At 40.0% G+C, this 17,586-nt stretch overlaps 1 protein-coding gene across 1 annotated transcript in view; it reads left to right on the top strand.

The window, feature by feature from the left end:
- The first annotated feature begins 106 nt into the window (after window positions 1–106).
- DIP2A (DIP2 disco-interacting protein 2 homolog A (Drosophila)) overlaps window positions 107–17,586 on the top strand; it is a 152,560-nt gene continuing 135,080 nt past the window's right edge. Inside the window, exon 1 of the mRNA XM_009891397.1 lies at window positions 107–230. Coding sequence (XP_009889699.1) covers window positions 107–230 — 124 coding nt within the window. The remainder of the gene's footprint in view (window positions 231–17,586) is intronic.

The following is a 17,586-nucleotide window of genomic DNA, read 5'->3' as shown; positions in this document are numbered from 1 at the left end:
GGGGGCCTGGTCTCGCTGAGGGGGCTGAGGGGCGGCTGGAGCCTCGTACCCCGGTTTCTCCCGCCGGGGCTCCTCTTCCGCAGCCAGCCCTCAGAGGGGAGCCGGGATGGAACGGGGCGCGCTTAGCAGAGAGCTGGACTCGGGGCTGCGAGGTCTTGTGCCCTCCTCCCGGGGGACCCCTTTCGCAGGTGGCGGTGGGGTTCAGCCGGTGGCTGATGAACCGCGAGGGGGTGGGGGCGGCTCCAGCTGCCCCGCGTCCTCGGCCCCCGGTGCCTGGATGGAAGCGGTGGTAGAGGCCTCTTCAGAGGCATTTTGAGGTGGCCATGAGACGTTTTTTTGTTCAATCTGAGGTGGCACCGAAACGGTCAGTTAGTATGCAGCTGAATACCTTTTATCTTTTTTAATATCTATTCCTAATTATAGCTTTAATCTTAAGCCTTTCGCTTTGGATCTCTCCATAATTCCCACTGTTTTTGTGCTTTCCTGTATATCAAGTTTCCAGACAGGAATATGGTGACGTTCCCTCCACATCTTTACTTAAGGAGCCCTTGGTCAGAGGTGGCAAAGATGCAGTACCAGTCTGAGGTTCACTTTGACGACGTACTTAACTCCATCTGTTGGTTTGCTGCCCCCAAAAGGGCTTCTTTCTTTCCACCTCCAGGCTTGTGTTTGGTGATAACAGTCCTTTTGTGATCCCTGTTGGAATTACACTTGTTTTTGTGGTTGGGTTGGGTTTTTGGGTTGGTTTTTTTTTTTCAAATTGGTTCCCTGGCATGGCCCACCCTGCAGACAGGCAGGTGTAGACACTTGGTGTGGAAGAGCATGTAAGAGGCGGAGGAGACCGAAGCAGCGTTTTCTGGGAGCAGTTAGTCATTGCACGTTCCCTAGCTATGTTGCCAAGCTCCACTTTGGAACAGAACAGCTAAAAAGCTGTTAGTGCCATGATCCTGGGGTAGCCTGCTCCTCAGATGTTGTGGTTTTCAGATCAGTATGTTCAGGTGGGCAACACTGGGGTTACTTTACCTTCACATGCTGGCTGACATATGTCGTGGTTTAGGACATGATTCACAGATCAGCTGTCCTCACCTCCAGTGTGGAACCTTTGGTGCAGAGGAATGGAAAAAGTATAGGATTAGTAACTTTGTTGTCAAAGTTTAACCTGTCGCTGCACATCTGCCAGAGCAGTAGGAAGCAGTACCTGACATGTACTGTTGCTTGTGCAAGAGGAGTTTCTGTGACTTGTGGTAGTGTGCAGCAGGTACTTGCGTGCCTCTCACAGCGTGGCCACACTTGGTACAGGAGCTTTTGCATGTGTGCTTGCTGGTGCTTGCGGGTCAGCCAGGATATCCTGGGGTTGGCTCCTCTTTTGTGTAGGTCCTGTGTTTCTTTAACCACTGGAACATTTTTTTAATATATGGATCTGTGGTATGTTAAATCTGTGAAACGCCTAAAGTGATTGTGCACTGTCTTATTGCAGGGCATCTCATGCTGAAATTTGTATTGCTGGATTAAGTCATTGGATAAAGTGATAATGTTAGCTCAAACTTCTTGACCACTCTGAAGACTTAGTTTATGATCTTAGATGCGATTCCTTTTCTGCCTTGCCTAAATGACTTGAAAGTGTTTGCAGGCAGTTCTTCAATGTCTGGTAATACGTTACGTGCTTGTGTTCTGCGATCACTGGACGTTTGTATATGCTGCTTTTAGTGGACCCCTCCATCATTAATATTCGGAACTTGCTCACTCAGAGAGGAAGGAATTGTGATCTAGGATTAGATACTTGCATTTTAATCTATGTAAAGTGGAAGTAACTTGATACCTGTAGAGATTGTCAGTTATTTTCCTATTTTTATTTGTGCAGAATACAGCCCATAGTGGAAGGCCACTGCTGACAGTGGCTTCCTCAGGTTTTTAGCAGCCTTTTTACTGGACATACAGTGCTCTTCTGTGCTTGGTGTATGGATGTTGTAGCTGACCTCTGCCTTAACAAAGGGAGGTGTGTGTGAGAGAGAGAAAACAGGCAGACTGCGGGGAGATTTAATGGGGGATTTCTTATGCTGAATACGCTGTAAATTAGAGGTCATACTTGGGAGGATGTTATCATAATCTGAGAGGAATTGTGAAGGAAGGAAAAGAAAAGAAGAAACTTGAGAGCAAGTTCCTTTCTACTTTGTATGTGTACTTTGTTAATTGAAATGTCATGTATGCTATGCTGGGGCAGGAATAACTTATGTTCTCTTTGATTACATTATTTTCACTTATAAATAAATCGGGAGAATGATTAAAAACTTCCTTTGGTTTTTCCCCAGGTTGTCATAGTGAAAGTTGGGAAAAATGTTTGCATTTAGATGTAGAGAAAAGTGGAGACAGTCAGAGTACATTGCGACTTTCTAAAGATAACTCAAAATTCCAAATCAAGTGTTCAGCTTAGAAGAGTTTTGGATGGGGAGGGAACTCCAGCTCTTGCTACAGTTCTGGTTATGTGCACTCTTACGGATCCTTCCACTTTTACAAGATTCTTATCTCTTGATTGACAAATTTTTGTATTCATGTACTAGAAAAATAATAGTTGGGGGTAAAAAAAACCCCTTAGAACAATGCTGATGTGTTATATCAACACTGTAATTTAGCTATTGTTAAGTGACTGTTGTTACATCAACACTGTAATTTTTCTTACAGAAAAAAATAGTGAATTTTTTAGTGAAAACTAAGAGAGCTGCTTCAACGTTTTTGTGAGATAAGAACAATTTTGAGACAGTGATTGGCAGCTAAGCTGAACTGTAACTTATTGATCTGTAGACTAAGCTTTACCTTAAGACTGTAAGATGCTGCAACTTTCTGATGTTGAAAGTCTGACAGGATCTTCTGTAAAAGCGCAAAAATACTTTAGTTCTTTATTAGTTATTATAAAATGTTTTTTTTTCTTCTGTCTTCTGAAAGAGAACTAAGGTTGTAAATCCCCTTTAAAAAAAAAAAAAATTAATCCAATCCACAATGGAGATTTTGTAAGAAAAACTTCCTTGTGCTTTTTTACCTGTTTTATGATGGTGTATCTTATATTTGTGTGTATTTTTATGTATCTAAATATACTCATACACTGCTTTTCATTAAGGTGTGATAATTTTGAAGAACAGGTCTCATTTAGACACAAATGGTACTTGTATAATTTGTGCATTCAAGAAAACTACGTTTGGTTTGAAAGCTGTGCCTTGAAACAACTTTTGACTGTTCTCTTGTGCACAAGGCTCCTTGTTTTTATCCTTTTCAGAGCTTTTCCAGTTTTTTCTCGTACAGCTTTTTCCATGGCACATAGCTATAATTTGCTGGTTTATGCAATAAGATGTATGTTTTGGGTAAGAGGAAAGCTTGAGAGGTCATGAAACCCTTCTCTGTAGCAGAAATAAATCTCGGCATTAAAGACCTCTTTCTGAAGATCACTATGCACTGTGTTTCCACCATTTAAGCAGCTTTACTTGTACTCTCCTAAGCCTTCTTGCAGGTCATCTGTGCAGGAAGATGCTTTGCTTGTTCCTTTCTAATCCAAGGACAATATACGGAGGAGTAGTAGCAGTCAAAGATAAAAACATACTATATATCCATATAGCAACAAGGACCATCTCACTGGTGTTAGCTTGTGTGGCTTTTTCTTCTAGAGTTGTTCATGGTGGTCGTCCCCTCAGCTACCAGTTCAGGGTCTTACGAGAACATACGGCTATGCTTGTTTCTTCTCTGGGAATTTTTTTGTGCTTGTTGCGATGTAGTTCTGGTGAGACAAGGCTGTTTGGATGCATAACATTTATATACGTTTGCTGAATGTAAGTCATAAGTTGCAGAAAGAAGAATGTGGGTTTACAGACTTCCAGGTGGCTGTTTGACCAGTGTGTGAATGTTATAATGGTTTTCTTTTTCTTCCTGAATTTTTGATCAGCTTTAAACATTAAATATATGTATTTGTTTTTTCTTCTGTTTCCTAGGATTTGTAGGTCAGGCTTATTTTGGAACTGAGCTGAAACTCTTAACAGAGATTACCTATTCTAAAGAAGCTGAAAGTATTTTTTTTTTTTTTTTCACTAGTCCATGTCTATTCTGTTACCTCACTGACTGCAAGATGTAAAATGCTATTCTTGATGGCTTCTATCAAACAGGCTACAGAATTAGTCCTGAGATCAAAATGTATTGTCATGTAGTTTACCGTCTTAAGTATAACTTGATTTTGCTGTTTATTTGGGATGTTGGGTTTTCCATCTTTTAACATGTTGCTCTGAAGTTTCTTCTGAGCCTGGTTAAGGTTTAGTGGAAAGCATGGCAGTTTAGATGGAGTATTCTATGTGCAGGTTTCTCTGGTTCCAGATGAGATGGTTGTATCAGCCTGGACTGAAAGCTCACTCTCACATAATTTTTATCCCATTTGTTTATTTCCCACTTAAGAAAAGAATTGTGTGACAAGGAAGCTTTGTCTGTTTTTTTTTTTTAAATTGGGGCCGGGGGGTGGGGAGGCTGAGTTACTGCAAGTAGTGTAATGCATAAAGCTGAGTGGAAGAAGGTGTTGGCTAAAAAGAGTTTCCTGAAAAAATTAAAGGTATTTAGTGTCTGACATTTTTGCCTACTGCAAACATTCTAGCAGTGCTCCAGCAAATACTTTTTGCAATAACTGCTAGCCAGTATTAGCCCATACTAACAGTCTGGTTAGGTTCTTTAAAAAATAAATTGATAATAGAATATTTGGGGGGGGCAGAACGTCTTTCTTATAAAAACTAAAGGCAGCGATCAGAGCTGAAAAGTTTAACTTGATTGCGTTTGTTACACTAGCAGTATTGATGTGGTATTAAAATACTGTATTTGAAGTCAGGTGAGGACAAGAGACACACATACACACATTAACCTGGTGTCCTTATGATAAAGCATGGTATTTGGGTGTTGAGTTTTTTCTGGTCTTAAAGTGGTAGTTTTCTGTTATGGAAGTCTTCAAAAAGTATGTCTGCAAGTTACAATTGTTTATCACTTCTGTGATCATTTTAAAACTTGGAAATAAATATAATCTGAGGCTGTCAGTGAGAAGAACTGTTGGAACTGGGGAGAGAAATGCTTGGATTGGAGAGAAAGTGGATGGTAGGCTGTGAAACCTGACCTGCAGTGTCTTTGTTGCTTAATTTCTGGGCCTCTTCAGCAGAAACTGTTAATGGTGTGATAGTACATGGGGCTTGCCAAATGCCCATGGGGACTGAGTAAGTCTACAAAGCTTGTTCTCACATTACATGTGGTGCAGGTCTCTGGACGTGGCTGACTTGATGTCCTTCAGGCTAGTTTGTATCCTTAGGTCCGGTTTGTTACTGAAATGGTCACACAGTGTTTGAAGGGAAGCAAGTTTTGGATTATTTATTTATTTGTTATAAAATGATCTTGTGGCAAGGAGCGGTTGCCATTGCAAGCTTCATGGTTAACATATATGAGGGTGCAAGCTTCCTGGTTGACATACATGAGGGATAGTTTAATACTGGTTGTTAAGGTATCTGAAGAAGGGCTTTGAGGGCTCATTGCTGGTGACTATCAATTGATGGAGCAAGGCTAGTTCTTTCTGCCAGCCTTGTCTGCAAGTTAGGTACTATTGTAGTCTTTAGGAATACTTGCTGCTTTAATACTATACTGTATATAAGCCAACAAGTGGTAGCTAACTGAAATGTGCTTCTTATGGGTACGAGGATATTTGAATCCTTTTATCAAAATGTGCCTGTATTTAAACTGGTTTTGCTTTGACAGATTTTGATTGTAAAACTATGCAATGATGTGGCTAAAATTACCTTCCTGAAATATTCAGAGAATGCAGTTACAATGGCTTGACCTTGTGGGAGTCCAGTGTTTCATTGGTGGATCTCTAAGCACATTCTCAAACTTGTGTCATTCTTAGACTTATGTTGTTTAATGTGTGTATCATAGGATTATTATTAGGGGGACATTCAGTTATATAAGGAAAAGAGGGGCTTTTCATAGACTGTAACAGTTGGAGCGTTTTATTTGCTGCTATTTATAATGAACACAGTGAATGTGTATATGGAATTCTAGTTACAGCCATCTCCAAGGATATCTTCTAGGAAATCATAGCTGCTGCCTTCACAGTGGTAGGCCTTTGCTGCAGAACCCTCTTTTTGTTTATGTCCTAGCAGATTTCTTGCCTGCTGTGAAAAGCTGGTGAAGCTCTGGGGCCTCATGGCTAAAAGGTGTCACTGCTGGATGGAGTTGCTGTCCCAGCATTTCTGTTTCACTGATGGCATCAGGGGATGCAGTTATCTGCAGCCATTGACAGGCTGGCTGTGAAGTAGCTGCCCAGTGGGTTGTCATTGCTTTGTCTCGCCTCATTGCTCTGACTGGTCCAGGTCATTAAAGAACAGGGGCCATATGACTATTGCTTCCTGGAGCTGTGTTCTGGTCGCAACTAAATTTTCTTTTATAACAGCAGCCTCTGAAAACTAGATTGCTTTTAAAACCCCTTTTTTTTTTCCCAAGTAAAACTTTATGATTGTGGTAGAAAGCACAAATTAACTTGTCTAATAAGGGGATGTTTGCAATGAAGATATTTTTTTTTTCCTTACTGATTATGACAACTTTAATAATACCATTGCTATTAAACTGTAAAAAGGAAATAGCATCCTTACTTGGTATGGTCAAGAATGCCATTTTCTTTCCAAAAGTGGGTTCAGAATCTTCCTACTCTGCTTCAGGATAGGAGTGAAGTTCATTTGAAGGCTACATATCTGTTGACATAAAGAGCATCCAGCTAGGTGGCTGGTAGGTAGACATCTGGTATGTGGGATGCTTCCATCCATTGTGCTTCTCTTGGCCACAGCACATTTTGCAAGGCTGTTAAAGCACTGAATCTTGCCCTAACCATGAACTAGTTTGCTGCTAGAGTGGGAGAAGAAAGGAGTGGTGGAGGGGTGTAGGAGAGAGGCATTGCTACTGGGCTAAGTAGGAGTGCTTTTGAGCCAGGCTGCTGGTACTGAGATGACAGTAGCTGTTTTTCTGTACATTTTTGTGTCCTCCATTCTGTGCATCAGCCACATGACATTGTAAAGGTTGTGCTGGTTGAGTCTGTTGCTGATAGTGGCTGTTGAGGTTAAGCTGTCCTGTCTAGAATGTGTGGGAGGTATTTTTCTAAACTGAGCAAGATGTCGTAATTGGGAACGTTCCCTTTGTTTCAGAGTTATCCCATCACATTAGTATAATTGCAGTGGTGACAACTGAGACTCTTGTAGCTGTGTTTCTTGGATTACTACAGTGAAAAACAATTTTACACATTTTTACTACTGTCCTTTTTTTACACACTCACCACTTTAATTTTATTTTTGTTTCAAATGAAAAGCCTGTTCCTCAAAAAGGGGGAAGACTCTCTTCTTGTTCATCTGTGGGAATGCACTATAGCTGAGTTTATTTTCCAAACCTTGCTATGTTCTCCATAGAATTAGTTCATAAACTGGGGATTTAAGAGAGATAGCAGTTAACATAGATGGCGTGAAGAGTTCAAAGTCTTATGTACCCTTCTACATTGTAAGAGAAAAACAAATTCACCCACTTTATTTTTCTTACCTTATGTGCTGGGTGATCAGAATAGAACTTATTTTTTTCGTCCCTTCTATTTTGGAAGGTAATGAGAAGCTGTTTTAGGGGCTCTTTTTGGGTTGGCCTTAAAGATTAGCAGCAACCATGCTGCAAAGTTCAGTCATGGTGGTGGAATAATATGATTGACCGTGGTTTTCATCTGTAACTCACTTTCCCTTTCACTGATTCCCACTTCCCTGTCATATTCTTTTTCCATCAATGTTATTCTGCCTGCCCCCCCCGCCCGCCATCTTATGCAACATGGGAGGATGAGCAAGGTGTCTTATCTTAGCTGAGGGCATCCTTACACTTTTTGTCTTCAGCTGCTTCTGATAAAAACAGTCCTGTGAACAGTGAGAATCTGCAGAAGGTGTAAGGACATTCAGTCTTATTTTGATGTCTGTGGCTTCCAACTTAGGAGTGATGGGGATGCACTTAAGGGCTTACAGAAAAGGACTAAATCTACTGTGCTGTTATCTTTATTGCTTTGAGGAAACAGAAAATGCACAACCAGGAGAACTGGAAGTGCTAGGTCATCAACTCTTTCCAATCAAAGCAGAAGTTCAGACTCTACCAGTTAGGTGGCTGGGGCTTTTTTTTTTTTTTTTTTTTGGTCTTTTGGATTTCTGCTGTAGCTAAGCAGTGTTTAAGTTATTCTCTTCCCTGTGTTTGAGTGGAAGAATGTAAAATACTCTCCGTCGGAAGCAATTCTGCATTGAATGGTCAACCATAGTTGTTGGAGATTGAGGTTGAAGACTTAAGTGGCAGTTTGCTATGTTCCTGGAAGATGCTGTAATTCATTGCTGATCTGAATAGCAACAGTAATGATAACTGTAAAATTCTGGGTTTTATCTAGCTGAGACATAGGTAACATTTGTTAGAAATTCCTTTAGGGATTTCTTTAGAGGTGATCCTGGGCAGCCTGCTGTAGTTGACTCTGCAGGAGCAGAGGTTGAACTAGGTTAAACTTGAGGTGTCCTTTCCAACTTCAGCTGTTCTGTGGCAGAGGGCTGGTCTTTAAACCTTGTTATTATTTTGTATGCTGCTTTGGCAAGGAAGGTTAAATCCTGGTGAGGAACAGGAGTATGATGGCAACCTGTACTTTCAGACAATTAAAGGAAATACGTTGTCTTCCAGGTGTTGTCATGCAAAAGTAAGCTTCCCTTTAAATCATAAATGCAAGTGTTCTATCTCCCTATCCTCTCCCACGAACCTAAATCAGGCTTTGCCAGTCTTGAGAACATAAAGTGATTCTTTTTTTTTCATTTGCTATCTAAAATGGTTTCTGTAGGAAGCTGTTGTTGTTTTCTTTTTTTTTTTTTTTTAAATTTATTTTTTTAAAGGAATAAATTAGTGTTTTGAAATGTGTTTTCATTGATGAAGGGCTGTGGGCATTTTTTGGACTGAAGAACAGTATGATACAGAGATCCAAGATGCCAGCTTGATGATGTTTCATACCCCTGAGTTACAGATGTATCACCCAATTCTGTTACTGGAAGAAATATCTTTGTACTATGTGTATATGCAAATATAGAGGCAAAATATTTCAGTCTCTGATTACACAACTGTCATTTGGTTATAAAAAACTTGTGTATTTACCTTGGAAGAATTACCAAAGTGTTTGACAGTTTCTTGGCACACGATTTGTAGCTCTCAAGGAGGTGTAAACTTGTTGCATTCTCCTGAGCTTTCTTGAAGTGATGATTGACCCAAATTTGAAGATCTGCAGCAAGATGTAAGTTCATGGTTTTCCTGTACTAAGGTTGAAGAAAGCAGTTCTGCAATACAGAATTCAGGAAACCAAGCTGAAACATGTAGCTGAATCTTTAAAGCCTCCAAATCATCATCGTATCCTTCTGCCTTCTTTTTACTGTTTTATTACAACCTTTTTTTCTTTCTCACTGTTGTTTTCCCAGCAATGCTCAACAGGACACGAAGATCAGTCCTCCCCTGAAGTCTTGTTGAAAAATGCAGCATTGTTTGGCTTGCCTCCTAACAAGTGCATTTTATTTATTCCTCCTTTTTAATAACCTCTTTTCTTTTAAACCTCCTTGGATTTTTTGTTTGTTTGTTTTCCTGTGTTGAAGTGTGTGTCTTGTCAGTAAGCTTATCAAGGACACTCACTACAAGACAATGAAGAAAGAACCAGCTCTTAATCTTCTATGTTGTTACTTTTAAAGGTCAAAGCATTTCTATTTTATTATCTCTATGAATTTCTCTTTAAGAATTTGGATAGATGTCTTATAGCTGGTGAATATAATCGGGCCTCATCCCTTCACTGGAAGGATCTTGTTCAGTGTTCCTTCTGGATGCCAGAAGAAGGGTCTGACAAAATTCTGCCTCTTCTAGCTTTTGGTATTTATGGACACTAAAAATATACTAATAGCTGATGTAATATTAGGTAGATAGATGCAAATCATCTTTTATTCTGGCTATTTATTTTAATTCATCATGGCTCAAATTTTCCAGTTTTTTGTCCTTTTTCCCAGTTTTTTTTTTTTTTTTTTTTCATTTTTGGTTATCTTCCCCTCCCTCCCTGAGTGCCTTTCAAAGTAAACAGCTATTTCAGAAGAAAGTTATGAGGGTAGCAGGTCCTTATTTATCCTTAAAGCAATATTCCACTCTAATGCCGAAACTACTGATTACACTTAACAAGCTGATGATAAAGTTTGAAGGGTGTGCGTGTGTATATGTATATATGGGCAGTATCAGTTCACCTAGCTCTTTCCTTCCCACTGAAAAAGAATGTAATACTGGGATTTTGCTACGTCCCTTTCTGCCCTATTATCCTTTGTGTAGTGGTTTTCTGATGAAGTTTGGGGGCACACGTCTGCTGCTGTGGGAGCTCATTCTTTCCATTTCCCGTATTGTGCACAAGGGAGTCTCAGTTTTTACAATGGGGATCTTGTGCTTGCCTTGCTTCTCTGCTTTCTGGCTGCTGCTGTGAAGGGAGCTGGAAGGGGCCACCATCTATCCCCAGGCACTGGGTAGGGTGCTGTTTCACCAGGCAACTGAACTAAAGAAGCAGCTGTTGTCTAAAAGGGGAATTCCTGTACCCAAGCTTTTATCTTGAGCTGCATCTGGTGCCCATCTAATGCTGTGGTACAGTGGCAGCAAGTTAACATGACAGAAAGTGAGTATTCTTTTTTTAAAAGCAGGTTAATGAGCTGAATTGGCTTAGTGTTATAGGGTTGAGGCAGAGGATGGAGGAGGGTGCCAATACTTCAGCTTAGCTGCAACATGAATCCATACCCAAAACTGATTTTTTCAGCGTCTCCCTGTATCCGTACTGCTGTTCCTTCAGAGCTGTCCTGGATCCAGCCTGGAATGAAAAATTGTCCATGCTGGTTATAGCAATATTTTGCCCTTCCAGAACTTGAAATATAAAAACTCCCCTAAATCATGGTGCAAGATCAATATGTTAGTGTCCCACAGATCTGTGACTAATCAGATACAAGGAAAATAACAATCCACTCAATATTTTATCAGATAGGGTTTGAAAAAGCTATCTACATATGGAGAACTGAAAACCTGTAATGGTAAGTGGTTTGACTATACCCTAGAGGGCCTTCAGCTCCGTCCTGCCACAAAGAGGTTTCAGCAGAGCACCCCAGGAACTGCAGCTTTTTTGGAGGTGAGGAAGGCTGGGGATTTGGTTTCTGTTTTTTTTTCCTGTTGCAACAAGGTACATGGGTAGGATGAAGCCAACGATAAAGGGTGAATGTACTATGGAGGATGGCAGTACAACTGTGAGGCTGAAAAGAGAAGTCCTGAGAATGACATAAAGGTTATGGATAAGCAAGATTTTGTGCAGAGCAGATTCAGCTCACAGGTGCTGGTAACCACCAGGCACTGCACAGTCCATGGTGGGAATGTGTAGTTTGGGGGAGTGACAGGGGGAGCAGCAATGAGTTTCCCCCTTCATCAGGCTTTAGGTTCTCAGCTATCTTGCAAGCTCATGCTGACACATTATCCTCCAGCGGACCTCCCTGCTCTGGATGCACTGGTGGGTCCATCCTGTGGCTGTAGCGATGTGGGCTACACATGAGCAATGCTGCACTGCACACTTCTGCTGGTTACTGTCCCCTGTGCTGGTCTCTGCCATCCTGGAGCTTTGTAATTATGATCCCAGTGTAACAAAGCAAGGAAGATTTCCAGCTGACTGTGTCACACTGTGTCCTGTGATGACGGTAGGGTTTTTACCTTTGGTCTTTGATCGAACCTCTTTTTGGCAGAAACAATCTGTATGCTATAATAAAGTAGGGAGAAGGTGAGGGGTAAAAAAAGTATGCTACTCTGTTTTGTTATCTTCAAGATAATTTTGATTCCTGGTGTGAAGCTTGAATTCTGTAACAGTCACACAATATGAGATCTCTGCCTTATGTTACAAGGAGTAAGAAATGTTAAGAAACTGCAGGAATTTATTGTTGCAAAGAAAGCATGTCAGACATACCATGTAATTAAAACACATTGGGAAGGAAGGTTAGGAAAAGACATTTGGGATCACTGGGAAAAAAAGTTTGTTTACAATTACATGTTATTTAACAAAAATATTAAGTTTCTCATTACAAATGTTTGTGTATAATTTGTATTTGGTGGGAATTACTTCAATTTGCAGAGTATTCACTGTTTGCAGAGTTAGGAGCTCAGTAAAGGTTTTTTCCTTCTTTTATTCTTTTCAGAAACAGTATTTGAAGAAAGTAAGTATTTAGGTTTGGGCATCTTTTTAAAATTTTTTTTCCTTAAGTTTTCATTTACAAAGTAACAAACACTGAGAAAATTAACCAAATAAACCAACTAGTTGAGCTTGTAGTACATGTGGAAATTACAATGGCTGTTCTTGGGACTGTGCATTCTTGCTCTTTGCCTAGTAAAATTCATTACCTCGAAACCTCTTAGCAGTCAAGCTGATGAACCTAGAGTCACTCCTGTGAGAAACGCGCTCACTATATTGAATTTTAGTTGGGGCAAATTTGGTGGAGAAAAGAATATTTATTACAGTGCTCGGAGTTACACAGGGGATTTCTCTTCCTGTGGCTCATTTTCCCCCTTACAAACGCTTGTTTTTATTTCGTATTCCTTATACTTATTCATGTTTTTTCTTCGAAAATAATTCGCATAATCAGTGAGTTTTCAGAACGCAACCCACCCCCAATTACATACTCAATGAGTTCTTGGAATGCAACCTACCCCCCAATTACATAACCAATGAGTTCTTGGAATGCAACCTACCCCCCAATTACATAACCAATGAGTTCTTGGAATGCAACCCTCCCCCGAACATGCCCCCTCCTTTCTAGTGGCGCAAGCGATATGCTTCCTCAGGGGTCTTCCTGGTGGTCTTCGGAGGGAGGCTCCAAGTCTTTATCACCATGTCCTTGTGGCTTCTTTATTCGTTACACTTCTGTGGTTTTCTTAGCTAACTACACCACCTTTTGTTTTGCCATGGTTCGGTACTTCCAACTGTTGCTTTCGTCTGATATCGTATCTAATGCTATCCCTTTTCCAAACACATCGCAAGCACACACTCAGCTGAAGCCATAGCACGCACACATCCATTTTAGCTGAAGCAAAATTATTTTGTGAAATTACTTATTACACTCCTTAAGCAGGAGCTAGAGGTCTTGTTTCCCTTGCTCTAGTGCAAGTGGGTTGCTGCTCAGTGAGCTTGCACGTCAAGAACTTTCACTCTGAAGTTTCTTCTGGTTTGACTGCACATAGTCTCAGTTGACGGGCTATGCTTATAATTTACCCAAGAGACATCAGTGAGGTAAGGATTAGTTGGCTGTCGTGAGTTTGTGTGTCTCATTTTTGCTGGTTGTGAATTTGTTGTCCTTGAGCAGTTTGGTAAACTGAGAACTAATACATTTTGTAGTTGTCAAATCTGAAGATGTAGCTGGACGTGGCAGTTTGAGCAATAGTGCAGGACTATAGGTGGTGTGTGCCTTTGTCCCTGTGCTCCCTTTCCAGCTACACCCGCCTTGTTTGTGAGGTTTTGGGTTACTTTTCTTGAATAATGCAGTAAACCACTCTGTTTATAAGCATTGCTGTAATAATTGACCAATGTTAATTGTGTGATAGATGAAGGAATGTGTTAAGGAAATGGGTATTTTTAAACAGGAAATGCTCTTCTGATTAACTTAGTGGTTAGAACAAATTATATCTATATTGCTAGACTTTTAAAACTTGTGATGACAGCATTAGCTGTATCGCCAACTATTGCCTAAATAACTGCAAAGTCATGTTTTTCTTAAAATTTGGCTTTTAGCAGATATTGACACTGTTCTGATTTGGTTTGTTTTTATTTCCATAGGACATCAGTTTATAAATTTATCAGTGCCTGAGACTATTAGCAAATGAGAGTCTTCCCTTCCTAACAAAAGGTGTTGTTCATATGTCCTTCAGAATGTTTAAATTCTGCTACTTGGAAGAAAGCTTTGGGTGCTGGAAATACTTGCAACAGAGCTGTTTGCAGGAGGCAGGGACTGCTCCAGAGGCTGTAGAGTGAAGATTTACAAAAGGTAGCGCAGTTGTTACTGCCATTTCCTTTTTCAGTGAAAATAATTTTTTTTTTTTTTTTAAATCTTATTGTTAATAATAGAAGCTTGTGGCACAGCACACTCTAAACTAGAGAAACCATGCATAGTTTTCCAGCAGGAAGAGAAAGGGAGCTACAACCACATGGAATAACTTCTAACCCTGTCAGTAATGGGCCTCTGAGATGCGCTTGGCTAACATGCCACAGATCTTACCAGGTCCTGAATGATGGAGAGGGCGCTTCACTTGTTTTCCAGGATAAGTGACCAAAAATATTACGTATGGACTAGCTGTATGAATTCTTACTTGGAAAATTGAATAATCAACCACAATCTGACAGCATTGTAATAGAGGCATCAGCACAATTCCCAGTTCCTGAGACTTCTGTCCATCTTAAGCTGTTAACTTCTGTTTGTAGATCATTATTTGCTTGTAGTTATGGCTCGATATTATAATTTTACACTACTGCCAAGATTATTTATAATATTTTAAATAATAAAATAGCTGCTTGTAAATCCTGGTATATATTACTTTTGCCTCAGCAAGTCGTATGGGCCTTAACTTTGACATAAGTATGTGTTGCAAAATCATAGCAGGATAGTTGTGAGGATGAAGGTAGCTTACAGGCTGGTTTGAGATGACAGAGTAAGAAGACCAGAAAGCCTAGCGAAAAGCAGTAAATCGTAGATAGTAATAAGAAATAAATGAAGTCTTGTACTTTTAAAATGGAAGCTGTATAAATAAGAACTGACAAATTCAGTGGCTGAGTAGGTACTTATGCAATTGATATGTTGCTGATCCTTCTGCCCTAGCAGGACCAGTGTTGTCTGGCATGCATCCAGAGGAGAAAAAATAATTTAAAAATAATTTTAAATACCCAAAACTTGTGCATAGCTAATATCTGACAACTTGTTCCTGTGATCATTATGTATCTTCTGTGCCTTACCTCACGTTGTTGCATCTTCTACTTGGGAAGCTCTTGGATCAGTGTTGCTTTTACTATTTATTTGGGTTGTTTTCCTTTCATGGTTAGGCCATTTTGGTCACTGTTGTGCTACAAACAGGTAGATTTTTCTTGACTGTGGAAAGAGCCTGTTCTTGGTTTTATCCAACTCTGTCCAAAGTCTTCAGTGCTAGTGGTAACCCACAAGTTTTTTGGGGGCTTTACCCTTCTTAAGTAGTTATTTGTAAGTAGTGAAATGAACCAATCCATATCTTATGCTTAACTTTGAGCTGTACTCTGCAGTGCTTCTGTCATGGTTGGTGAAGCTTGAGAAGCCAAATAAACTGAATCATAGACATTCATGCATATGTTCAATGTTCTTTTGTGTTAAGTGCACATGGATTTTTTTTTTTTTAATAATAAAGATCAAATGAAGTAGGTTGTATCTCTTGTGGCATGATTCAATGCATGAAGCTCAATAGTCATTTCTCCGTCATGTTTGCAATATGGTTATGTGTTGCAGTGGAAAAGTGTGATAGCAGGATAAGCCCTTCTAGATTAGGCGGAGAATTAACAGCAGCCTTATCACTTTGGGCAGACACTTTCCTTAAGAAGAGACATACCTGACAGGTATTCTGTGGGCCATTTGTTCTTTCCCTGCTATGCCCCAATGTTTTTTTTCATTACTGGCTATAATTCACTGAGCCCATAACTAGTGATTGTGATAAAATAAAAGTGACTGGCTAAATCATAACACAGCAAGGCTACCTCTTGTTAAAACAAGCAATCTTTTGACAATGCAAAATAAAGAGAGATTATGAATCAGTACGAGATCATTCCGTGTGGTGCCTGAAGAGTATTGTTGGATAGATTGATGGCTCATGCAGTATTGATGTTATCAAAATTGTGACATAGGTTCTCAATGCACTATTATAAGGGAAATTCTGAACTTCAAAACTTGAGAACTTATTTTACAGTCATTGTCACTGGATATCATATTTGGTAGAATGACTGCAGTAAAATTGTTAAGTGATGCTGTATAAAGACCATTGCCGCCTTTTGTGCTAGGAGGACAGTATAACTATTCACTGGAAAATAATGTTGTGTATAACTGGTAGAAATATCTTTGGCGAAATATGGTTCAGATTATTTAAATAAAGATATTTCTGTAAGCATAATACGTTGTGATGGGGGAGGTATCCTCAAAACTGATCATGTTGACATACTATCTCCAGATGATAAACCAGGTGATAAAATAGTAACTTTTGCAGGTTCATGGATTTGTAGACATTTTTAATAGCAGTGAAGTAATACACGTTTAATAGAATGAAGCCATTGGGTGCTTAATGGTAAATGCCAGTGGATTGTATTTTAAGGTGAAGGAAACTTATGTTTAAAAGAAATACAATTACCAACATCATAGGAATTGGTGTTTCTCCTTTGAGACTCATCTTCAGGTTTTGGACTTGTTTTCAATATAAGTGATTTATTAGATTCCAAGCTTATCCAAGTATTTTTAAATTGTTTATTGAATTCCTAGTTTGTGTGGTCTACACTTAACTGGCATGAGCAATTAATAATTATATTGGTAAGTTTACTAGAGAAAATATTTGAAGAGATTGCAGTGGTTTTTTGGTTTTTTTGGCTTTTTTTGTGAAAAACAGGCAGCACTATTATTCCAGTTACTTCTTGAATTGGATCATACAACCGAATTACAGAATGGTTTGGGTTGGAAGGGACCTTTAAAGGTCCTCTAGTCCAACCCCCCTGCAATAAGCAGGGACATCTTTAACTAGATCAGATTGCTCAGAGCCCTGTCCAACCTGACTTTGAATGTTTCCAGTGATGGGGCATCTACCACCCCTCTGGGCAACCTGTTCCTGTGTTTCACCAGCCTTATCATAAAAAAATGTCTTCCTTATATCTAGTCTAAATCTGCTGTCTTTTAATTTAAAGCCATTATCCCTTGTCCTATCACAACATGCCTTACTAAAAAGTTTGTCCCCATCTTTCCCATAAGCCCACTTCAAGCACTGGCAGGCCACAATAAGGTCTCCTGGGAGCCCTCCCTTCTCCAGGCTGAACAACTCCAACTCTCTCATAGCCTTTCCTTGTAGGAGTGGTGCTCCATCCTTCTTGATCATCTTTGTGGCCCCCTCTGGACTTGCTCCAACAGGTCCATGTCTTTCCTGTGCTCAGGGCTCCAGAGCTGGGAAACTACAGGCCAGTCAGCCTCACCTCTGTCCCTGGAAAGATGATGGAACAGCTTGTGCTGGGTGTCATCTCAAAGCACCTGGATGCAAAGAAGGTTATCAGAAGCAGTCAACATGGGTTCACCAAGGGGAAGTCGTGTTTGACTAATCTGATAACATTATATGACGAAGTGACTAGATGGGTGGATGAGGGGAGGGCAGTGCATGTTGTCTACCTTGACTTTGGCAAGGCTTTCGACACTGTCTCCCACATCATCCTCGCAGGCAAGCTTAGGAAGTGTAGGTTAGATGGATGGACAG

Source organism: Charadrius vociferus, unplaced genomic scaffold (genome assembly GCF_000708025.1).
Source record: "Charadrius vociferus isolate BGI_N301 unplaced genomic scaffold, ASM70802v2 scaffold69, whole genome shotgun sequence".
NCBI classification, from domain to species: Eukaryota; Metazoa; Chordata; class Aves; order Charadriiformes; family Charadriidae; genus Charadrius; species Charadrius vociferus.
Note: the sequence above shows the minus strand (reverse complement) of the source record. Positions and strands in the feature narration are given on the sequence as shown.